This window comes from Centruroides vittatus, unplaced genomic scaffold, assembly GCF_030686945.1.
Source record: "Centruroides vittatus isolate TY-2023 unplaced genomic scaffold, ASM3068694v2 contig_3146, whole genome shotgun sequence".
NCBI lineage: Eukaryota > Metazoa > Arthropoda > Arachnida > Scorpiones > Buthidae > Centruroides > Centruroides vittatus.
In genome coordinates, this window is record NW_027122026.1 from 364799 (window position 1) to 390937 (window position 26139).

General features: G+C 31.4%; 1 protein-coding gene across 1 annotated transcript in view; it reads right to left on the reverse strand.

Moving 5' to 3' along the window:
* LOC136973339 (SERPINE1 mRNA-binding protein 1-like) overlaps positions 1 to 26102 on the reverse strand; it is a 46396-nt gene extending 20294 nt beyond the window's left edge. Inside the window, exon 1 of the mRNA XM_067268079.1 lies at positions 25751 to 26102. Coding sequence (XP_067124180.1) covers positions 25751 to 25994 — 244 coding nt within the window. The 5' untranslated portion in view covers positions 25995 to 26102. The remainder of the gene's footprint in view (positions 1 to 25750) is intronic.
* Between the last annotated feature and the right edge of the window lie 37 nt (positions 26103 to 26139).

Genomic DNA, 26139 nt, shown 5'->3' on the forward strand with positions numbered 1-26139 from the left:
CAAAGAACAGTCAACCAGCACAAGCCTTCTGTGCTAGTTTGCAACACGCCAGAACACAGTAAAAAAAAAAAAAGCAAGATGAATTGACGCACCTTGGCAGTTGAAAACACAGTACAAAATTCATGTTCCTTAACACACCCCATCATTTCAATGTTGAAATGTAGTCCTGTGTTTCAGACATTTATAGTACTTAATATGTAATGACTTTCTATACATATACACTACGTCCAGTCAGTCACATAACATTGAACTTCTGAATTTAACAAACTTCTCTTTTCCCAAAGCTTTTACAAAAATGTTAGCAATATTTTCATTTGTACTGATATGTTCAATTAAAATTTCCTTGTTTCTATATGGGTCTTTGATGTAGTAGTATCTTATATCAATATGCTACCTCTCTCTCAAATGTTTTCATCATAGAAATCACACTTATGTTATCAACTTTGAGGACTGAGGTAATACTTACCAAATTCTAACAAAATACTCATTAATTCTTGAGCTGTGGTGCTAGCTGAGATATATTCAACCTCCATGGATGAAAGAGCCACACAGTTGTTTTCTGGAGTACCATGCAATTGGATTTCCAGCATGAAAACCAATCATTCCATACACACTTTTCCTGGTTTTCCTATCTCCTCCCCAATCAGCATCACTCATGCTTACTAGACTGTAAACCTTTTGTAAAACGAAGTGTAAGATGTCTTGTGCAACTTAAGTATCGAAGAATTCTTTTACTTATCTTCCACTACTGATCTGTTGGTCTGTCTAGATATCTACTAAGATACGATAAACTATACGCAATATCTGATCTGCTAGTAACTGAAATGTATATCAGACTGCACACCAATCTATGAAATGGGATTTCTTCACTCAAATTGGATTCTGGTAGATGGAAATGAATTTCCGTACGTATGGCAACTTCTAAATACTGTTCCACATTAAATCAGTTAAGATACAAGTAATTATTTTGGACTGATTGATTTTTAATTCCTTTTCATCTCAATCAAACTGCATTCCTAAGAACAATGAGACTTCTCCCAAATTTCTAACATTGAACTCTTTGTGTAGATCATTCATTAATTTGTATCTTTACATCTTAACCTGTGATGATCGCATCATCAATGAAAATAGTGAAGTAGGCATCACTACCTACATACAAACAGAAGTCATACTTTGACCTACAAAAACCTAACTTTTCAATAACTTTGTTAAACTTGTCATTCCAACATTTTGGTGCATTTCTCAAGCCACACAATGCTCTATTCATTTCAATGTCCTTTTTCAACATTTAAGCCCTTCTGGTGTATTGTTGTATACATCTTTTTCTAGGTATCCGTTCAGAAAGGCAGTTGGGACGTCTATCTGACATAGCTTCCAGTTATGCTGTACTGCCATGAAGTAAAATTCTAATTGTAGACATCTGCATTGCTAAATTCTTCTTCGTAAGATACTTGGAATCCTCTTGCTACTAACCTGACCTTCCTTGTTCCACTGTCTTTGGTTTTAAATATCCATTTTGTGTCTATAGCTATCTGGCCTTCTGGTAAATCTACAGGTGTCCACATTTAAAGTTTTTTATGAGAGTCTAATTCTCTCGCTATAGTTTTCTTCTATTCTGGTGACTTGCATGGTTCCTGGTACATTTTAGGCCCCTCTGTTAATGATGATAAACAATATGCAGTATATAATTCAAAATCATTTAAATGGGGAGGTTTTTTAATGTTTCTTCTAACTTTAGAATTTTCCATTTTGTCTTCTCTTTCATCTTTTCACTCGCTATTGTTTCCTAGTAATCTTCCATCATTCTTCTTGCTCTTCTTTAACACTGGGTATAATTACAGTTGGATAAACCACCTCCTCTTCTATTTGCTTTGGTCTAGCTTTTTTCGTTCTCTATATACTCCATACAAACTTCATCAAACCATACGTCTCATGATCTTACTATTCTTTCTTCTGTCAGGATCCACAACTTATATCCACCACCACAATATCCCACCATAACTGCAAATTTTGCTCTTGGTTCTAGTTTATTTTGCTTTTATTTTTTATTTGAACATGGTACAACATCCAGATATTTTCAGTTCACTGATATCATTTAGTCCTGCCACGAAGTGATGGCATTTGCTTTCTCTGAAGAGTACTTGGAGATTATTTAGTTTGTAAGCTGAGCTCTTTAATGATTCTCCCCATAACTCTTTTGAGATTCCTGAGTCAATGAGTTTTGTGCAGATCATGTTTAACAAAGTCTTATTCATGTGTTCAGCCTTTCCTCCCATCTGTGGGCTGTAACTCAGTGTTTCCAATAGTATGCCATTGTGTTTTGCAAATCCTTTAAAATTGTTTCAACTAAATTTGCCACCATTATCCAGTTGCAGTCTTCACTGTACGATCATGCTGAGTTTTCATTTCTCGAATATAATCTATCAAGTTATCTTCTACTTCACTCTTGTTCTTTAACAATTTAACAATAACAAAATGTGAGAAATCATTAAGATTACCTGAAAATACTTTTCACCACTAATTATAGATGGTGTAATTGGCCCACACACATATGCACAAGTTCACCTATGGCAGCAGAATGTCTTTCATTACGATAAAAAGGGACTCAAGAAGCCTTTCCCTCTACACACATTGAGCATGTTTAATTTGAAATTATGAGTCCAATCTGCCACAGTGCATCTCCTTGTAGGTGACAAAGACGTCAATGCCACAAATTGTCTTCGGCTGCAGCATGGCACTCTTCTTTAATTAATCCTACTGTCCACTTCCAAAGTATAGAGTCCATTTGCTCTGTTATATTCCAAAATTATTTCCACAAATTGTTGTATAATCTTTCTCCACCACAATCCAATGTTCTTTTGATGTCATCTTTGAGAGTGACAGCAAATTATGTTTTATTTCAGGAACTATGAGTGCCTCAATGGTTATAATGTCCCCCTGAGACATTTAAAGGCAACTAAAAGTGATGAGTTGCAGGCAAACTTCACCATTAGCTATATAAATAGTCACTTCAAGATCCAATGACAAAACATTACACATAAGGGGGTCTAATTCCTGTTTCCCAAAATGATTACTCACTCCCGAATCCAGAACAGAACATACTATTCAAATTGCTTTTTTGGTTACAGATGTTTGCTGCATATAATGAAATTTGCTTTTCTTTACCAAAAGTTTGTTGACTACCTTTATTACAAATACTTTCAGTTCTAAATCCTTTTCTATGCTCTGACCTAGGCTGAGAGCACTTTGGGCATTGTGCCTGAAAATGCAATTTGCTCCCACATATGTAGCAACCTCTGCTGTTTGCCTTGAAACTAACTTCATTGGTTTCCAGATATAAAGTTGTTATTTTCTTCACAGGATTTTAATTTTATTTCTTTGTCTAATAATTTTGCTTTCACAAAATCCATTCTGACTTTTGCCACTGTTTCCAAAAACATCACAACTGCATCAAACAAATGACACACACGATAATCTTCTCCAATTTGGGATCCAAGATCTTGATCTCTTATGATTGTATCAAACTTTAAAAAATGGTCTTCCAGGCTTTCATTCTTACCTGAGTGTAAGTTCAACAGTCATCTCCACAACGTCAATTTAGTGAATGAGCTTGTTCTGACGAGTACATCTTTCAGAGCTAGTAACTGAACTTTTGCAGTTTTACATCCTTAATTATATACAAAATGTTTATTGGATATTCCTTGTATTATTACTGACTGTGCTTTGGCTTCTTTTATCATATATTCCTTTCTTTCAAGCTTCCTTGCCTGGTGGATCACTGTAAATCACATCCTCGCACTGTTCTTTTTTTGAATAGATATAATTGTAAATTTCCAGTTATTAAAATTATTTGCTTCTAATACTGGCACAACCATCGCAACTCCTGTGATTTCGACTACTCCACTAAATGAAGTTACATCATAGGAGTTCATGTACAGTTAATTGGGGCCTCCTGCCCCAAGGTTTCCATATCTGGTCTTGTCTTTCATCTATCTAACTCCATCCTCAAGATTAAGGAAAGACAGACAGTGGGAATTTATAGGTCTACAATTTTTTCAAATTGCAGCTCAATAAAATATTCTTCATGTATTAGAATATATCAGTTTACCCAGGGATTATGAATTGCTACTACCTAAGATTTTTATTAAATCATATTAAATAATCCATAACTCTTTCTTATAGTTTGTTTTGATCTAACATATTTCAGTAGATATTTGTCTTTTTAAAAATCTTCATTTGATTTTAATTTCTAAGATACTTTTCTAGAAGCTTGCTCTTAAAATAAAATCTTAAGTATTTGCATCCAAGGCTGGTACACATGCTAAAGTAAATTATAAGATTTGGCTGACTTTTATAACTTACTTAAAGTGTAGTAACAATCAGTCTTTCATTCCAACTTTATCCTGCAATCAAAAGCAGTCAAAAAAGAAAAAAGTTTAGTTCAAAATTTCACTATTTGCTTTTATGACTACATTTTTTCTGATTTCTTCCATTTTGTTTTTGTATGCTGTTTAATTGAAAAAAAAAATCAAATAAAAAATGTTTGCAAATATAAATTTATGAAATTTTTGCCGAAAAATTACAATTGTTAGTCTTATTTATCAACTAAAATTAAAATATTTTGTTTAAACACATTTTATTAATTGATTTATTGTAATATTTTTGCTGATATTTTAAATTCTTAAACTAAAATTCCATTTTTCCATGCAAATAGTATCTTTCTAATTATTGTCTACACTTCTGCAAAATATCATATTGATCTGAAAATTATGATTTCAGATACATACTAGAACTGATTGCCTGAGTTAAAATTGAGTGTTGCTTGGATCAATGATAAAACAAACAGCCTTAGTCGTTTAGATTAAAAATTATGAATATACAGGTATGCTTCGTACAACACAGCATACCTGTATAAAGGCAAACAAATTGAAAATTTCAATGTTATTGAACATTGAAATTTTCAATTTGTTTGCCTTTCATCAGGTTTACTTTAATGAAAATTGATAGTACAGTTTTTTCTTCCTTGTCCTAGCTTTCCTATTAACCAGGTATTATTGATGTTGCTTTCATACATTAGCATTTAACACTGTCAGATTTTCGTTTTATAGATTAATCTTCGTATTTAGTAAAGTTCAACAACACCTAAAAATGTTTGTATAAACATTTTTAAAACTGTAGATAAGTAATTATTCATAAAAATGACAAGCAAAATACAGCAATATCTTAGCACTTTATTTCTCCAGAATGTGTTTGAATATTATCATTCAGTAACCAATTAAACAAACAAGGGCACCTACAAAAAAATTTCAATTAATAGCATGTTTTCATTTTGTCATCCATAAAAAAATTTTTTATGCTAAAAGTAAGAAAAATGAAGACATTGCTAATATTTCTGATGATCAACAAAAAAACACTAAGATTTGTAAAAGGAAAATGCCCTTGTTTAATTAAAATTATCATCATCATGTAATACATTACTTATAATTGTGATTGTTAGTTAATTATCAACTGGAGATGAATTATTGATTGCTTTAATAAATATATTTCTCTTAGTAACAAAACAAGAAAAAAGAAATACCGTTTATAACGTCATCCATGGGACCAAAAATTTTTTGACGTTATAACTGAGTGTCGTTATCTGCGAGGTCTATTATTATCATCATAAATTTATTATCATATGTATCAAAATGCAAACTGCGTGTTTAAATCAACTTTATTTACATTATTATGTCTAAGTTTACATCAATGTAATTAACAATTTCAAAAATTATCTTTTATAAGAAATTTCTATTTGTCTTAAGTTTCAATAATGGCGGAACTTCCGGTTTTGAGAAAAATGTCTAATCAAAAGGCAACAAAAGGTTAAATTAATGTGTGCCAATTAAAAATAAATCAATTATTTCTTTATAAACTATTTGATGTAATATGTTATATTAAAAATAATAGAATATTTAACAATTTAGCATTAAGTAATTTAAAAATGAGTACATAATAACCGATCGTCACGTCATTAAAAGTGTGGCGAACTTCACCCCACCGAAGTCAGGTGGTGAGAGTACCACCCACAGTCGTTCTAGGAAATGACTCTGACTTTAGAACTAAACACACAGTATTTTCTTTGTGAAATAAAGATTGTAATCTAATTTTGTAAATTTGGGAGTGCTTCAAATATGACGTTAAAACAGGGTTTTTAACATTATCTAGTATAGGACGATTGGGGACCGATAAAAATTTGACGTTACATTAGGGTTGTCGTTACATCCGATGATGTTATAACCGAGTTAGACTGTAGTATACTTTTGCTAACTTTTGGAACCTAGCCCTGTTTTATATTAGTCTTTTGTTTCGTACAGCATGGATTCACATAACACTGCACTTTTTTGTAACTACCTTATTATACAAGGGATACCTGTAAAAGATTTATATGATAAGGTTTAAAGTGAAGCTCAAAGTTTATGTTAGTAAAGTTATTATACAACTAATGCAAACATACAAATTTTAGAACAAATGGTTCATCTTATATTGAAGTTATATGACAAAAAGGTGACAAATTTTGGAGTATGGTCAAATCATGCTAATATAGATCACAAGAGAACAGTACTTAGTTCATTTTATCAAAAATTCCCATTAACAATTTTCAAAGTTAAGGTCAGGGTTATATACTTTACAGAGTTAAGGATTAATGAGCAATTGAAATCTCTAAATTATATTTTGAATTAATTTCCTAAATAAATTAATGACCTAAATGATTTTCAATCAAGCAAAATGAGGAGGAGACAGTATTGGCCATTTAAGTGTGGAGCAGTATATCGAAGTGGTTAAACAAAACAAAGTTAAAATCTGTGATTTCTTTTTCTGTTGCAAAGAGTAAAAAAGGAGCTAAATTTGGAAAAAAATTAGCCAAACCTGGCATCACTGTGTATACCCCCCCCACTATGAAAGCTAACATGTGTTTTCGTGGGGCAGCATTCATTTAAAGGGGTAAACTATAACCCCTATTTTTGAGTACACTAGAATGATCTGCTAAAAGCAGATGCTTGAATTGGAGGTCAAGCCTATCTTTGCTTACTAGAAGAAAATCTATTCAACTCAAAATAGAACATTTATTACAGTACCACTTTACTTTTTACACTTTTCAACAAGAATAGTAAAATCATCATTGGAAATAGGGTTATTTCTTGGGGTTGTGAAGGTAATTTACAGTTTGGTTTAACCAGTTAAAGTGAACCAAAATTTTACTCTATCAGTGTTTGTTTTAAGGCAAATTGACTGTGTTATTGTTCTAAACTTTCTTTTATGAATTACAACATAAGGAAAGTATTGTATCCTCTTATACAAAAGTCTGTTACAAAAGTATAGGAATGTGACAAATTTTGTATTTTCAAAATTTATTTTTGAAATCATTACTGGAAATATTAATTATTTTATCAGGTATTTTTACATTTCATTAAACATCATAAATTTATTTTTCACAATTATTCATTTTTTGATGTGTTACAAAAGTATAGGCACACTTTCTAAAATTACATAAAAATAATTTTTAAATATATTTTAAATACTTAGTGTTTGGTTTCACCCCTATGGCTACAATTGCTTGAAAAATCCTGTTAGGCATGGAGTTTATTATTAATTTTTTTAATTGTTCATTCTTGATGTCATCCCATGCATCCATTATTGTAATTTTCAATTGATTTACAGATTCATATTGTTTCCCATTTAGATAAACAATGGCTGCTAAAATCCCCTATAAATCTTCAAAGGGGATTTAAATCTGGACTACGTGAAACACCAGTCATTACATCAATATTTTCTTTTTTAAACCAATTTTTTGTTGACATTGAGGCATAAATGGAAGCAGTATCTTGTTGAAACTTCCATTTACGACTTCCAATTAATGCACCAAATGTAATCATATTATTATACAATAATTCTTGATACTTTTCCGAGTTCATATTTTTGTCAACAAATACTAAATCAAAATAAATTTTTTTTGTATACTAGTACTTTCTATATATTAACAGGACTTATTATACTGGAAAATTATGGATGCAGATATAGAAAGTACTAGTATACAAAATAAATTTTAAATAGCGTTAGAAAGGACAAAAAGACATAATAATTAAATACTAAATCAGTTTTACCTCCCCATGCAAAACTACACCAAATCATTATAGACTCACCCCATTGTTGCTGACTTATTTTAACTCTGCTTTCTCTCTTTAAATTATGCCAATAATATGAAAACCCATCAGGGCAATCTAAATTAAACTTCTCATCATTAAACACTATTTCTTGCCATTCTTCAGTCCATCCCATCTTGTCTTTAGCCCAATTTAAATGCATTGATATGTATTTGGCAGTTAAAGGTGGTTTCAACTTCATTTTTAAATATTTTACATTGTCATTGTTTTTTAAAGTTCTCCAAACAGTTGCATGAGATACATCTATTGGTATTTCAGCAGCAGCTTGCCTTGTTGACATGTTTTTATTAGTTATAAGCTTCAAAACTTGTCTCTCATTCATAGATGTTAAAGATTTAAGCCGTCCTGACTTCCTTTTTTGCCCAAAATTTTCACCTTCTTGCAAAGTGTTTAGAATAGCATTTATTGATCTATTTACAGCTGCAGCAATTTGCCTCGGACTTGCCTGAACCATTCAAATAATAAATTTTACGTATTTCTTGCTCCTGAAGTACAGTTCCACGAGGCATTGTTGAAAATGTTTATATAACATTCAATAAAGTTTCTATGACAGTTAAAAATGATGACATCTCGCTCTAGTGGTGATAATTTTAATTATCTATATGTATATATAAAAATGGATTTGTTTGTGCCTATACGTCACTCTGCAGCCAAAACTACACATTGCACATAAATGGTGTTTGTGTGTGGTAGTCCCAAGTCTCCCATCGTGCACTATGGTGGTTGTGTCTTAATAGCTACAAGGGTGTGAGAGATATGGGGGTTTGAAAGAGGTTGACTTCAAAAATGTGTGACGCTTCAATGAGAATGTTCCAGTTTTTTATAGAAAGTTCCAGAACCTAGAGGTGAAATTTGGTACACAGTTAGGGTAAGTCACGAAAACGCACACTAAGAAGAGATTTTTCGAAATTCCCCCACGGGGGAGAGCATTAAGTCTTAACCCGAAGAACGGCTTCTACTGTACTATTTTAGATGAGATTTTTTGTTTTTAATTACATTTAGTCTTCATTCAGTACTTAGGGGTTTATTAAATTCATAACATTTCAGACATTGTTATATATATTTTTTTATATATTTTGATTTTTTAATCAAATGTTCGAACCGTTTTAAATTCGAATTTTAAAATTTAAATTGTAAACGTTCCAGAAAATTTATCAAATTAAAAACAGGTGTTAAATAGCAATTACTACGGTTGTTGAAATATTGAATGAATAGGGTTTGCTTGCAAAATTCGCGCAAGCGAAGCCGCGGGTAACAGCTAGTTATTATGATAAAAGTCTCTAAAAAATTAATTTAAGTGGTGTAACTATACTTTTGTAACACATCAAAAAATGAATATTTGTGATAAAGACATTTATTATGAAAATTAGCACCTTTAATTATCCAGCACAAATGTTTAACAAAATAAAAACGTTTTCAATCGTTTTTAACAGTCATCCTCAGTTACGACTCAAATTAATAAAAGAACAATAAAATGGAATACATGCAATTAAATACGAAAAAATAATAAATGCGCATGCGTAACTATAAATATATCGCGCATGATGCCTAATATACCTATATTACAGAATAAATGAATAAAACTATATAACAAAAATACGTGGTCGCATCCCTTGTATGTTATTATTGTTTATTATTATTTAGGGATGCGGCCACGTATTTTTGTTATATAATTTTATTCATTTATTCTGTAATATAGGTATATTAGGCATCATGCGCGATATATTTATAGTTACGCATGCGCATTTATTATTTTTTCGTATTTTATTGCATGTATTCCATTTTATTGTTCTTTTATTAATTTGAGTCGTAACTGAGGATGACCGTTAAAAACGATCGAAAACGTTTTTATTTTGTTAAACATTTGTGCTGGATAATTAAAGGTGCTAATTTTCATATTAATTCTAATTTCCAGTAATTTAAAGACATTTATGCTGCTTTACAAAATGTAAAAAAAACCTGATAAAATAATTAACATAATGATGAAAAATAATATTTCCAGTAATAATTTCAAATTATGGTGTTCTTATATATATATACACACACACACATGTATCCAAATTAATCCAAAACTAAATTCTTTCATGTACAAGTAACATTTTTATTCTAGAATTCTATAGAGATTTTTACATCTATACTTCAAGATTCATTACTATCATATAATAAATGGCTATTGCACTATGAAAATTTAAATGACCACCTCTTAATCTGTTTTAACTGAACTTTTGAAAAGAAAAAAAAAATCTCATTTAATCAATGTGATAACTACTTATATAAAATCATATTTCTGTGCTGTAAATTCTTCTTAATTTTATAGATAAACATTACAATAATTGTATTTGTAAATTCAACTAACAGAATGTTTAGATTAATTATATTTATAAATCTGTCAGATACCTTTCTATATAATTGGTGCATAATTAGCACCAAATACTCAAACTAGTTCTTTTTTGTTATAGCAGGTTTCAGGAGGAAAGGAGATTAAACCATCAACCTTTCAGCTAGTACCTGCATCTTTTCTAAATTTAAAAAAAAAAAAACTTATTTGAAACTAAAAAATGAATTAAATAGAATTATGAGTTGGGAAAAATTTGTTAAATTATAATCCATAAAAAAATTAAGTTTATTATTAAATTTACATATTATCCTAATATTCCGAAAGGTGCTATTAAACAGTATTCCTTACAAACAGAATACAATTGAAAATTCATAAAATTGTATAATTATTTTCACAGCAAAAGAAAAAAAGCATCTTTAAGTTTTGAATATCAAGAAATCTCAGCAAGAAATAAAGGTGTAGTGTGGTGAATTAAGCTAGTTATTTGCTGAGCATGTATCTGCTTTATATCAAGAAATAATTTTCTCAGAATTTAGGAAGTAAAACAGAAATTTATTAAATCCTAAAAAGTACAACTCATACATAAAAGTTTATTTATGCAAACTAATTTTTCATTCAGCAATCAGTTTATTACAGCTATAAAGGATGCTCTTCTAGCTGTAATACTTTGAAACTTAAAGCAGTTAAATTCTATATATTAATGAAACATAAAATCAAATCTAATATGAGATTTAGACTATGCAAATATTATTTCTAGTAAGGATTGCCAGACAGACATTCTTTAATTTAGCTAAACTTTATTAAAATAAGAAAGAATGCAATTTGTCCTTTATTTTCATTTTTCAATGCCCACATATAATGGCAGTGGTGAATTTTTGCATAGGCACATGTCTACTCTTATACAGTATCTTGTATATTAATCTGTACAATATCCTCATCAAATAAACTGTCAGATTATGATTACATATAATTATAGCCTAATAATTAAATTAGCCTTAAGTAATTTGGCTATAAGTAGGCAGTTAGACCATCTAAATGATAAATTATTAGATATAATTTTAATTTAAAATATTCTGGAAGAAAAAGGAGTTGAGCCTGCAATTCCTGTTTGCCATACAGATGTATTGTCATGTCAGTTATGCTATCTGAGCCCAATACAATCTTTTCTTCCAGAGCTACTAACAAATAATTTAGATGTAACGATACAGTCACTCATGGTACTGACTAAAAACAGCTTTAATGCCCATGGCTTTCATCTTGCTTACACTTTTACCCCAGGTGGTAAATATACATAACAACATATACACCGACCCAATTCAATTAATAATGCCAAATGAACTGTTGGAAACTGCTGATCCTTACAAGGGGAACCTGGCAGTTTGTCATCACTGATGTCAATAAAATTTTGTGAATGTGTAGTATTTACTTGTACATGTACTTAAACTACCAAAGCCATTGGACCTACTTTTCAGAAATTTGTGAGAAAATTAAGATAACAGTTGTCTACAATCATTAATACAAATACAGAAGACCAATTCATGAAGTGGAGGTGTGCCTTGATTAGTTAAAGCATCACATGCAGAGACTACATACTGGAATCAAATCCAAAAGGAGGTCACATTCCATATTGATATCCACATTTCTATTCAAACCTCTTTTTTCATATTCACATTTATTGTTACTTGCATTCATCTTTTCCATTTATTTTTTTCTTTTAACATTCTCGTTTTTTTCCAAATGTATACCTGACATCTGTATAACTATAGAAAAGTTTTATAAATTTGTTTCTGGTTTTGAAAATATTGTAGTTTTTGTGATCCATGCTTAACTTTTGACAGCCAATGTAAATTTTATAATTAGCTCTGGAAACAGATTAAATAGGGGTCCAGATAATGAAACTGGTAACACTTCTGACAGCAAGTATGAGTTGTTGGTTTGAGTGACATTTAGCTTTTGAAGCTTTGTAATAATTTCTAAATATTCACCAATATCAAGCTTCTTGATTTTTAGATATTTTTACCGTTAGTGGATTATTTGTAAATGTATCATTGTCAGAAGAAAAATTTAAGTTATCACTCAAATAATAATAATAATAACTCTCCCGTGGTCACCACCTGGTCGTGGTGGGAGAGCCCAGTAATTTTACTGATCCATAGGGCAATGCAGGCTGGAGCACAAGCTCCTGGTAGGGACACCCATGCCAGTAAGGTCTATGGAGAGAAATGAAGCTAACAGTGACCACACCCACATTCTGTGAAGATATTTATTATGGTAATAACCAGATCAAAGTGTGATACCGGCTTGGACGTCGCCCGGGTTAACAAGGTCCACGTTCGTGGGTTAGGCAGAGGCTCACGTTCAAAAAATGGGCCACAGTCTCCCTTGGTTACCGGTGGCGAAAGCAGCACCAGCCCAAGCATGGCTACTGCAATGCCCTCAACAGATGCGAGGAACCAACCCAGCCTTGGTGTTTCTGTGGCAATGCATCCACAGACCACAAAGGCTGGAAAACCATGCCAACGGATGAAACAAACAGTAGAAATGAACGAGTTTATCATCCGTACTTACTACACCATCACAAAACTCAAAACAAACATGACAGCATACAGATAACAACTACACCATAGATTCACACAACAGTATCCTCATCTCACTGTCACTGAACAAAGGGTTGTTGATCAAAAAAGAACAATTATACACAATAACCTTATTCCACAAACAACACTTGAACTTATCAAACAACAGGTTGCTGATCAAATACATCAACAGACAGAAACATCTAACATTAATGAAGATCATGTAACCTGTCAGGATAATCCAGCAACAAGCATTGATAATAACACATACAACAATTACCACTAATGATACTACAGATACTTCCTCATCCATCACTGATAACAGACATGGATTTAGTTAATACGCTCTCACTTATATTTCAGAAAACGCTCACTAAATATACAGGCACAGATCCCACACAATGACCATGAATACCAAAAATCAACACGTCAAAGGAAGTAGGAAAAACACTAAATTATGTAAACACTCACTCACTACCACACCACATTCATTCAATTTCTACACTCGCAGACATTCATACATTAGTTTATGCTGGGGCAGTCACAGTAGTGACACACCATGGACTGAAAGTACAATCACAGACAAATACACAGAAAACACAATTCTATCACAAGCCTGCCTGGCAGAGGAGAATAGAAACAAATAAATGACATTAGACAGAAATTAGGCAGGCTGACAATACACTAAAAACAACATAACACCCAAATTAAGGAAACAGCTCAAAAACACTTTCAAGAAAATAAAAACACACACAAAACATGAACTTCACAACACACACATTACAGAATACATCGACACATTAAAACAAAAGCTCGCAGCCAACGAATGAGTTCACTTATTGGTCTTCTCTTTGGTCTAGTGCTGTTATGCATAATGTTGATGCAGGCTGGATCGAGAACAAAAACTTGCATAACATACCAACTATGCCCTGTGCTGAAACTGTACACACAACTGAAAGACACCTGGTGTAGACAACATTCACAATTTCTGGTACAAAAAGTTTATATCACTGCACCAGAAACTAGCTAAACACCTAACACACATCATCCTCAATCCACAAGACATGCCAAATTTTCTTACTCAGGGCATCACCTACATGAAACCTAAAAACAACAATACCACAGACCCCACACAATATAGACCAATTAATGTCTTCCCACACACTACAAATTACTGACATCCTGTATTGCAAACAAAATATACAAACATGTTGAAGAACACAACATTCTTACGGAACAACAAAAAGGTTGCCGTAGAAATCACAGGAGATGCAAAGAACAGTTACTCATAGATTCAGTCATTCTACGGCAAGCACACAAACAACACAGAAACATACACATGGCCATATAGACAGGTGAATGCTTTCTGTAGTCTTACAGAAAAGCATTCCACAGCATTCCACACAGTTGGCTGCTACATATTCTACACATATACAAAATAAGAATGTTGTGTTCATCCATCACTCATTGCATTCTTTCAAAATATTATGCAGCACTGGAGAACACTACATCTCACGGTTAGTAACACTTCCATACAAACAAATCAAATTTTCATTAGGCAAGGAATTTTTCAAGAAGATTCCTTGAGTCCTCTCTGGTTCTGCTTAGCCCTGAACCCATTATCCAACATGTTAAACAACACGCAATATGGTTACAATATCAGACATGAAAAAACAACACAGTTTACACTGTCACATCTCATGTACATGGATGACATAAAACTTTATGCATCCACACAAAAACAACTTCATCAACTCCTACAAATCACACATTCATACACCAAGGACATACAAATGGAATTTGGCCTAGATAAATGCAAAACACTTCACATAGAAAAAGGAATCCTGAAGAAAGAAGATTTTGCACTTGGAAATGGAGACATTATTGAATCCATGGAAGAGGGCAAGTTCTACAAGTATTTAGGATTCCAACAGGCCAAACTAACAGAACATGCACAAATAAAGCAAAGATTAATTAAAGAATACCAAAGTAGGTTAAATGCTATTCTCAGAACAGAGTTAAATGCAAAACACACAGTTAAAGCAATAAACACATATGTCATCCCAGTACTCACATATTCTTTTGGAGTTATACATTGGACTCACACAGATCTCGAGCAACTCCAAAGGAAAACAAGAACAACACTTACTAAGCATAAACAACATCATCCTAAATCCGCCACAGAAAGATTAACTCTTCCACGTAAAGATGGTGGACGTGGCCTGATTGACATAGTTAACCTTCACTACAAACAAATACAGTCACTGCGAGAGTTTTTCTACAAAAACAAGAAACATCACAATTACATAAAGCAGTAACTCTAGCAGACTCGAATAACACACCATTAAACTTACACTCACATCATATGGACACAACAACATATAAAAAGCATAGACACCATTAAGCAATCGTGGGCTCAAAAGGCACTCCATGGCAGGCATCCTTACGACCTGGCCCAGGATTTTGTTGACAAAACTGCGTCAAACAGCTGGTTAGCTCGGGGATGCCTCTTTGGAGAGACGGAAGGATTCATGATCGCCATACAGGATCAGGTCATAAATACTAAAAACTACAGAAAACACATACTCAAAGATGCAACACTCACAAATGACACATGCAGAAAATGTCACTATTGTGCCAGAAACTATACAACATCATCAAGCTCTTGGCACAGACAGATTATTTACATAGACATAATCAAATAGCAAATATAATACATCAAGAGCTTGCAAAGAAACACAAATTAGTAGACATCCACGAACCATACTACAAATACATTCCACAGACAGTATTGGAAAACAACACGCACAAAATGTACTACGACAGAGCCATAATCACAGATAAAACAATTTACCACAACAGACCAGACATCACACTCATTGACAAACACAATAAAATCACATACATTATAGACATATCCATTCCAAACACTCACAATATACAAAACACATGCACTGAAAAAATTAGCAAGTACACAGAACTCGCCCAGGAAATAAGGCATCTGTGGTGGATGGATAGGTGTTTATTGTACCTGTTGTTCTCTCCTCTACAGGTGTCATACCACACACACTACACAAAAGCCTGGGCACATTACAATTGAATAGAAACACATACAACACACTACAGAAGGCTACTATATTGAATACATGTCATATTGTGAGAAAATTTCTGAATACAGACACACACACTTCTTTAATTTCTGTTTTGGTTACTATGCCTTGACTTTGGTCCGGCATAGTACACAGCCACTAGTGTTAACTGAGTTTATCTCTCATAACCCAACACAATAATAATAATAAACAGCTAAGTTACCTGGTTGACTACTTAGAGAAATCATACATTAGTTCCTTTTTAAAAGGTTTTTTTTATTTTGTCTATAGAATTTACAAAAAAAAAAATCTAATTAGAATGTCTGCATTATTGTGCAGGAAACTAATGTTTACTTATACTACTAGCATTTACTCCACTCAAAACAATTTTATTCATCATAATACTATTTCTTTTGTTTACCTAGCTGTAGCATTACTGTAGCTAATAATCATAAAAGTTACAGTTATCCGTTCCGTAGCATGGATTTGATTAACATGCAAAATTAATTGTAACAATTCCTTTATATATGCAGAAGTTTTAAGTAATGTAGCTTTAACAACTGTCTTTACTTAACATAGATATGTAAGCTTTTTAAGAACAACGCCACCTGATTCCAAAATGCTGGCCGTGTAAATAAGGTTTGTGAATTTGCTATTTTGGGCTGAAAGTGATTTCTGATATAGATATTTAGTTTAATTACAACAAATAACAAACGCTTACTGGAACGGAAATAAAACGTATAACACCTTTAACATAGCTAGTACAAATTTTTAATAGCTTAATAACGTTTTCAGCTGCATTAAAATCAGCCTTCGTCAGTTAAATGAATAACAACAGTGAACCAAATTCGAATTTACAAAAAACCGCGACTGCACATAGACAGGACTATGCCACAAACAGAATATAAGAAACCAATGAAAGGCAATTAATTACAATAGTTGTGAAGTTTAACACACACTTACAGGGTTTACAATAGCTAACCCATATTTTTTCAATCAAAATATAAGTTTTGCTTATATTTTAAACTGTTCTGCCAACCACGAGCCTTAATTTGAAATTAGGTAGCCTAATAGTTCAATCAATGTTAACTCACTTATAATTAAACTTTTTAAAAAGCAGGCAAATTTATAAAAATATTAAAATAAATTTAAATTTGATTATGTTTTGTGTGAAATAACACAAATAATTTCTATAGTTGTGTTGCAAAAGAAAGAAAAGAAGAAAAAAAAGAGTTGCAATTAAAAAATTGTAATTAAGGAAATAAAAATTAAGGAAAATCAAAAAATGCAGGAAAAAATAATGCAAAATTAAACAACAAACAAATAAATAAAAATTATTAAAAATAATTATAAAAACTAAAAATAAATAAATTAATAAATTAATTAAACCTAAAAAGGAATTAAAACTAAAAATAATAAAACTCTGGCCTTTACACCAAAACCAAAAATAAAATCAAAAGTAATTAAAATTAAAACCAGATCAATTGAAAATTAAAACAGTGTGTTTAAAACTGTTTAAAAGTTGTTTTAAAATTTTCAAATTGTAAATTAATTTTTAAATTTTCATTATTTGTGTGTGGCAATGATGGAACATTTTGCTTTTAAGATAATATAGATTGCTGGTCAAACCAGCCCAATGCCAGCCAGATGGCAAATCTAATGACACCATATCTCCCCAAAATGGGGATAGTACTGACAAGTGCAATCTCTCATCGCTCCGACTACACAAAAAAAAGTCCGCCATGACACATACTACTTTGTATATGGAGCATTGCATACTCTCTGCTTTGTCAACATGAAAGTTTCCAAGAAACTAAACACTTAATTGTTAATATCAATTTTTAAAACGTTTAATCTTCAACTGAAACAAAAATAATTTTGTTATTACATGTGGAATGATCATTTTAAGAATTGAAAATTGTGTTGAGATTTGCTTGATTCTGACTCCAATTACCAGAAGATGTCTGATTTTCCTGATTCTGATTAATCATCCCATCACTAGTAAAAAAGGAAAAGATGGTCAGTGACTCAAACTCTTGCCTATGGTCACCACTCAGTCAGGATCATGCTTCCAGCACCCCTTGCTCCTTTTCATCCATAGATTTACTCACCCCACTTTGGAAACCACTGATCTAAAGTAAAATTTCAATATTTCAAATATACAAGAATATTTATAACAAACTTTGTTAAAATGTTTATTACTGTAGGACTGGCAGATAAGTAAGTTCCTGCAATTCTCATTTCAATAAAACAATCTTGTTACTATTTCTCTTTGCTATTGTCTTTTGACTAGTAAGAAGCTGTACCCAAAGAGAAGGACAAGTTCATATGCAATTAACAAGTTTCAGATGTGTTAACCTCAACAAGAGCCACACACAATCATAATCAGAGGTAAAGATTTCCATTTATGCTGCTTTTAACTTTATCTTATTCTTTATTTAAGGCACATAAAATGACACCCAAGGAGAGAACATTAGGCTCTCTTGGATGCCTCATCCAGTACAGGAAACTAAAGCTCAGGGAAAATATGATTAGGAGGCTTGAATTAAATTGAATTCAGAACTAAACTACTTCATTTACATGATGTAAATTAAAAAAAACAACATATTTCATGATTTCATATTTAGCTATTTAACTTACTTGATAACCTAATTTGTTTTTCTCTCTTTACAACAAATTTTCAGTTAAAAAATTTGTTTTAGTTATTAAAGTGTAATAATTATTTATTTATATTTATATTATATTAATTTATTTGTTGATAAATAAACTCTGAACAAATTAAAATTCAGTTAGTACATATACTAGTATATTAAAATATTCTATTAATCTATGTAAGACATCACATAATTTGTTTTAGTTATTAAAGTGTAATAATCTTAGGATTGATTTAATTATTTAAAACAACTGCTACGGAAATTTTAAAAAATCTATATCACTATTTCTCTTTTCGAAATATTCATTTTTTATTAAGTTATTGTTGAACTTATTTAATGAGAACAAATTTAATGTAACATGGAAGTCCACATCATTTGCCATTTTCATTGTTTTTCTCTCCCGAAATTCCTGGCAATCAGCTTTTGTGTTCTCTAAAAACGCCAGCAATTGCATCACTTCCGGCAGAATCTCGCTGGATTGATGCTGAGATTTTGAATATGCCCAATGTCACAAGTGATGCTGCTTCAGTTAAACCAATCAGCACATTCCCTAATGTCATCAGTACTTTTTGCTTAATATGTCACGCAATATGTGAATTTTATTCTATTTTCTCTCACTAGATGGCTGAACGACTTTTCTGTTAATTGTGTTAATTTTTAATAGCATTCATCAACTGTAAAGAATCATGCATTTAACTATAGTGAACTTCCTTGTATTCCAATACCAGAACATGAATTATACAGAACACTGTTTATAATGGTGGTGACATGTTTAATTAACAAATGACAAAGAAACCAGAAGTGATCAATGACTGATACTCATTCGTTAATACCAAAGTTGATTCCTTCCATAAACAGACTGTAGTCATCTTAATGCATTAAGCATGCCCAGTATCTTCAATAACTGCATTATGCCAGATTGTATAAATTAGACAAGGATACAAATGAGTGCGAAGTATGCAAGTATGAAGTTTTTCTTCATAAACCTGATTATTGAAGCCAAACAAAATGCCAAATTATCAAGCTATAAGCTTGATGCTGCTATTAAAGCAGGTAGGGTAAACAAATCACAAATACTAGACAACAAAAGAAGTACTGCAACACATCTTGAAAATGAACTAGGAATCTTCAAGGCTACAGGTGAATAAACAAATTAATGCATTTAAGAGAAGACAGATGTTAAGACGATTATTCCAAACATTAATTGAATCAGAAAGCATTCTCAGTAGCAGGACTTTTCATTACCAAAATAAGAATCAGATTGAGTGTTGAGTATTGATCATCTTTGCTTTTTTAAATTTTATTATAAAAATTTATAATAATATTTTGTGTTATGTTTTATTTAAAAACTGAAAATTACCTTCTAAGTTAGAAGTTTGATCTAAGTTAATTTTTTTCTTTAAATTTTCAACTCAATTCAAAGGCATTTTTTTTTTGTTGTAGTGGTAAGCAGTTTCCAAACAAACTTTAATAAAATTTTTCTACTTGTGAAAATTTCTACGTAATTCAAAAGGTAATTTTTAATATATATTTTACACAGCATTATTATTATTTTGGAGATTGCAGGACATAGTAAATTACTTAAAAAATGAAAAATAATTATATTTGATTTCAAGATTTATTTTATATCTTAAAAGTAATTAATTATATCCAGGAAAACAGATCACCGTTTTTTGAAATCCTGAGACATGCAAAAGACCAGGAAATGAGAAACCCTAATGCAGGGATGGCGAACCTGTGGTACGTAAGAGAAATCATCTGGCACGTAATGTATCATATGATTTCTGTCTTTTTCAATAGTCCTTTCTGTTTATCACCTGATCACCTTTTTTTTCAATCAGATTTTTAACATTGAAGTGAACTCACTCAGCAAAATTAAATCACAAACAACCAAACACCTTAAGTTGCTGAGAAAATTTAATAACTAACAAACGTTTTCAGCCAAATCTGTTGGCCATCATCAGGTTAAACATATTCGAATGCAAACACAAAATGGAACAAAAAATTTAAATACAAATAAATAAAATAACGGATAAAATATACATATAAGAAAGTAAAAATTAAATATAAATAACAAAAATATATAAAAAATATGTATAGGTTAAATAAATAAATATTAATAAACTACACGAAACTCTAATAAATGCAAGAAGTGCATTTATCAATAAATTATACGAAATTCTGACAAATACAAGATATGCAGTGATAACAAAATCAAGGCATTAAATTAAGAGCTATCAAACCTCTTAATTAAATATTTCCATGCCGAAGGCAACCCTTCAGCATCCCTGGCATTAATGCAGGCATTATGTAATCTGCTCTTAAATATTTCAATTTTTTCGGCGCAAAACGCTAAAGTCGGTGAGTGTACAGGTTTAATGATGTCTGCTTCACCCCACTTGACTACCGAGCCTTCAACCTGCGCCATCTGAGATAGAATTGTGGCGTTAGATCTTTTGCTGATGTTGTATTTGTGCTCCCTCAATCTAATCCCTAAGCTTCTATTAGTAACTCCAATGTAGTTTTTATTAATGCCTAGTTCTTGGTTTTCATAAGGAATTTTGTACACTCCAGCCATTCTTTCTTTATCAATACAGTCTTTGTCGTTCCTTAATAATTTGTACAAGTTGGGAGCCCTCTTGAAAATTAACTTGGTATTTTTGCGGGCTGAGATTTCCTTCATGATAGCTTTTAAGAGGGCTCCCAACTTGTACAAATTATTAAGGAACGACAAAGACTGTATTGATAAAGAAAGAATGGCTGGAGTGTACAAAATTCCTTATGAAAACCAAGAACTAGGCATTAATAAAAACTACATTGGAGTTACTAATAGAAGCTTAGGGATTAGATTGAGGGAGCACAAATACAACATCAGCAAAAGATCTAACGCCACAATTCTATCTCAGATGGCGCAGGTTGAAGGCTCGGTAGTCAAGTGGGGTGAAGCAGACATCATTAAACCTGTACACTCACCGACTTTAGCGTTTTGCGCCGAAAAAATTGAAATATTTAAGAGCAGATTACATAATGCCTGCATTAATGCCAGGGATGCTGAAGGGTTGCCTTCGGCATGGAAATATTTAATTAAGAGGTTTGATAGCTCTTAATTTAATGCCTTGATTTTGTTATCACTGCATATCTTGTATTTGTCAGAATTTCGTATAATTTATTGATAAATGCACTTCTTGCATTTATTAGAGTTTCGTGTAGTTTATTTATTTATTTATTTAACCTATACATATTTTTTATATATTTTTGTTATTTATATTTAATTTTTACTTTCTTATATGTATATTTTATCCGTTATTTTATTTATTTGTATTTAAATTTTTTGTTCCATTTTGTGTTTGCATTCGAATATGTTTAACCTGATGATGGCCAACAGATTTGGCTGAAAACGTTTGTTAGTTATTAAATTTTCTCAGCAACTTAAGGTGTTTGGTTGTTTGTGATTTGTAATCAGATTTTTTACATTTATTCGAAATAAAGCATATTAATTTAGTTTCTTTAAATATCATTATTCGAAGTCTAAGACATTGGCATGCATTAACATCTTTAAAGCTAAGTGTGCTTACAATAATGGCACGCGGACTCAAAAACGTTTGCCATCCCTGCCCTAATGCATACATACATAAATTATCCCCAAATTTTTTTTCATCTCTAGATGTTCCAAGGTTTCCTAAGTCCAAAAATGTAAAAATCTTCTGGGGTAATTTTTTGACCAATTGCCAAGCTTTCTCTCTGTTATATATAACAGCTGGAAAAGTAAAAAACTAAACTAAAATTCTGAAGGTTCACACCTATGATGACTAACTCCAGTACCTTGCACCCTTTTCACTCGGCTATCACCACTCTTGGACATTAAGAATTTGGAAGTTTAAACAATAAATTTTCAGAGGCTACTTTTTTTGGAAACATTTAAAACATGGTTCCTATTATTTGGATGAGGATCTGTTTGTGTTTTAAGACTATGTGCTCACCAAGTTTCATTCAAACTGGAGACCTGAACATCTGGCCCTCTCCTTCTAAGTGACAGTTTAACATGTTTACTTTTCAGACACCAAACTGATAGGGTTACCAGCACCTTTATTAATTCATAAGCAAAACTGGTGACAATAAACAATTTGAAGTGGTGAGAAAAAACATTTAAAACTGGTGAAATTGTGGTAATATTTTAAAATTTTCCAGAGCAACTCCTGCATAACTACTGCTGCACAATAAGCAACTATTACATAGTGAAGCAGACATTATGGATGAGAATCCCAGTTCAAACTAATCTCCTTTTCAAAATTTTCTATATTTAAATTTTTCTAATTAACATAAGATGGTGGCTTAACATCTATCTTTAAACCAAATTCATTAGTTTAATCATCATTTTTATTTTAGCTCAAAAGCAACCCAGTTAATTAAGCTTAATTTGATTTAAATTCAAATTTAGCTTATAGTATATACATAGATTCCACTTGTCTGTATAAAGTGTAGCATTTTCTTAAATTAGTCATAATATCTCACTTTCTTGGAAAATAACTTTCTGATAAAAGAATTGGAATAATCTAAAAATAGAATGTCAGGGACATGAAACAGTTTCAAATATTTTGGATTTTTTGTGAGAAAAAACGTAAAAGGCAAGATTTAAATTTAAAAATGTACCTATTATTGCAACTATTATTATTTTTTTGTTTAAAGATAGAAACAAATGCTCCTCTCATTCTTTTCTATAAACACTCATACAATCTGTAACAAGTATTAATTACTAAGTCAATATAAATTGCATTCCTTCACCTAATATTGATTCATTCAGCTCACTTCTTTGGTTTATACATAATGTCAAAGCTTAAAATTTCTCACACATTATTATGAATATAAACATTATAGCATAAACTACTTAAATTTTAAAAATGAAAAATAATTTCTAAGAAAAGAACTTATAACTTTGTAGGCTATATAGCCTTTCCACATTAAATTATATCACATCTCATGAAAGTAATGATCCTGCTCTGAAGCAGAACCATCTGTTTTAACTAGAAGGATAGCAAACTTTTTTTGAGTCTGCATGCCATATAGTTATAATGTTTATCTTTAATGAAAGTTGGACATACATAAACATTTTTATTTATTTTAAAGCATATTTGTTTCATTTCTATAAATAGCAAACAATATTTATAGAAATGAAACAAGTATGCTTTAATTAGAATAAATGTAGAAAGGCTGGTTGAAAAAAGTGATCAGGTGATAAACTGAAATTGTATGTTACGTGCCAGATGATTTCTCCTGATGTGCCACTTTGGGCATGCATGCTATAGGTCTGCCATCCCTAAACTGGAAGGTAACCACAAGAAACTCAAATATTGATCATTTAAACAAGCTAGATGAATTATGCTCTTCACAATTAACAATTATAGTTACATTATACTTAACTGTATAAACAAATATAAAATTGAAACATTTAACAAGGATAAAATACTTTGCTTCTGTTATTTATCCATCATTCACTCCAGTTGGCAGTACACAATTTCACAAGTACAGAGGCTACTGCCTCCACACTAAAATGCAAATATGGCAAAAACGTCCTCTGGTGCTATTGCCATCTTCAATTATAGCTATTATTATTGCAAACATGCCCAAACTCCAAGTTAAAAACCACACTGTTCCTTAAAAATATCAATGTCTAATCTTCAAAACAATATCAAAATTATAAATAGCCTATATTAATACAAAAAAAGCAGTTTGATTTATATATTTTTTCTACAATTTTGTCTTCCCCAATTTTATTATTATTATTTCAAGTAAGTATTTCACATTACGAAATTAATTTTAAAGATATTCTTATATGAAGTTTTCGGTTTAAAATTAAATGTACGACGCATCTAATAATTTCAATAAAAGCTATTAGTATCTTTTATCATATAAAGAATTGCATACCTGACTTTTTGCCAAAGGCTTCCTTTAACTTTTAAATAAAACAAGAAAATGATAAGAAGTTTACCTAGATCTTAGAGAGCAAAAATATCCTAATGATAAGTCCAACAATGAAGTACAGACAGAGCAATCAAAATGCTTCAAACAATTTGATTACTCTCCTCTATATAACGTACCAATACCGTACAATATCATTACACTTTTTACCAGTAAAATCAACAATCATTCTAAGATCTGGTATGCACTTTTTTTTTTAACTCTGTCCTGTGGGCACTAAGAGGACAACCTCTTTTTGCAAGCACATTATGGATTCGGCCAGGACCACAACGGGTTACCGGGCAGCGAGATATGGGGCCAGACGTATCCAGACCACCCCCCCCGAAAACGAACCCAGGTCCCCCGGAGCGGTAGGCTGCCACCTCAACGTTCGGCCATCCGGCGTGCATTTGTACAATGCACTTTTAAGTCAACTTCATTTACAAAAATGAATTTACACTGCTAACTTCAAAAAAAGGAAAAAGAAAATAAAGACATATATGCATTAAATATTTCAGAAACAAGTATTAAAACTCATTTTGGTATAATTTCACATTTTAAATTATGTTAAGATTATTTGGAAACAAAAAATCCATACGCATACAACAAAGAATTGTGATGAAAGTTCTTTTAACAATATTTACATTAAAGAATACGCTTATTTGTTTTTGTAATATGAAAGTTTATATCCTTTATCCTTATCTATCATCACTTTACACATCCATTGTTAGAAATATATAATTTACTTTATTTTGCGTACAACTTCATTTATGTTTTAAAATAAAATCGGAAACGTATAAACATTTCACTTTTAAAAAAGAAAATCAATGAAAGTGAAACTGAATAATAATAAAAGTAATGCTTAAAATAAAAAATGAAATTTTGCATATATTTAGGCCTAACGGAGAACGAGTAAGAAAGTATAAAAATAACAAACCTGTATTCTCTTGCACTTTGTTATTATTAATCTGTGTTGTTTCTTTCAAATTCTTTTTACTTTGAATCACTTTAGTTTCTTTATTACCGATTTTTCCAATTTTCGTTTTATCTTTCTGTAACTTTTCGGCCTTCCTTCGCTCTCTTTCTTCTTCTTGCTGTTTTAATATCTCGAGTGGATCCTCTTCCTCGTTATAAAACAGTTCGTATCTGTTTTTTACACCGATACCGTACGTATTCTCCATTTTGTCTGAGTCCCGTCGATTCAGACGATGTTAATGGATTTTTATCTGTGGGTTCTTCTCTCTAAAACATCCAATATGGCGGACGGGAGGCGCTAGTCATCTTTCAAGCTATCATAATACAATAGTTATTTTATTTAAAAGTTAA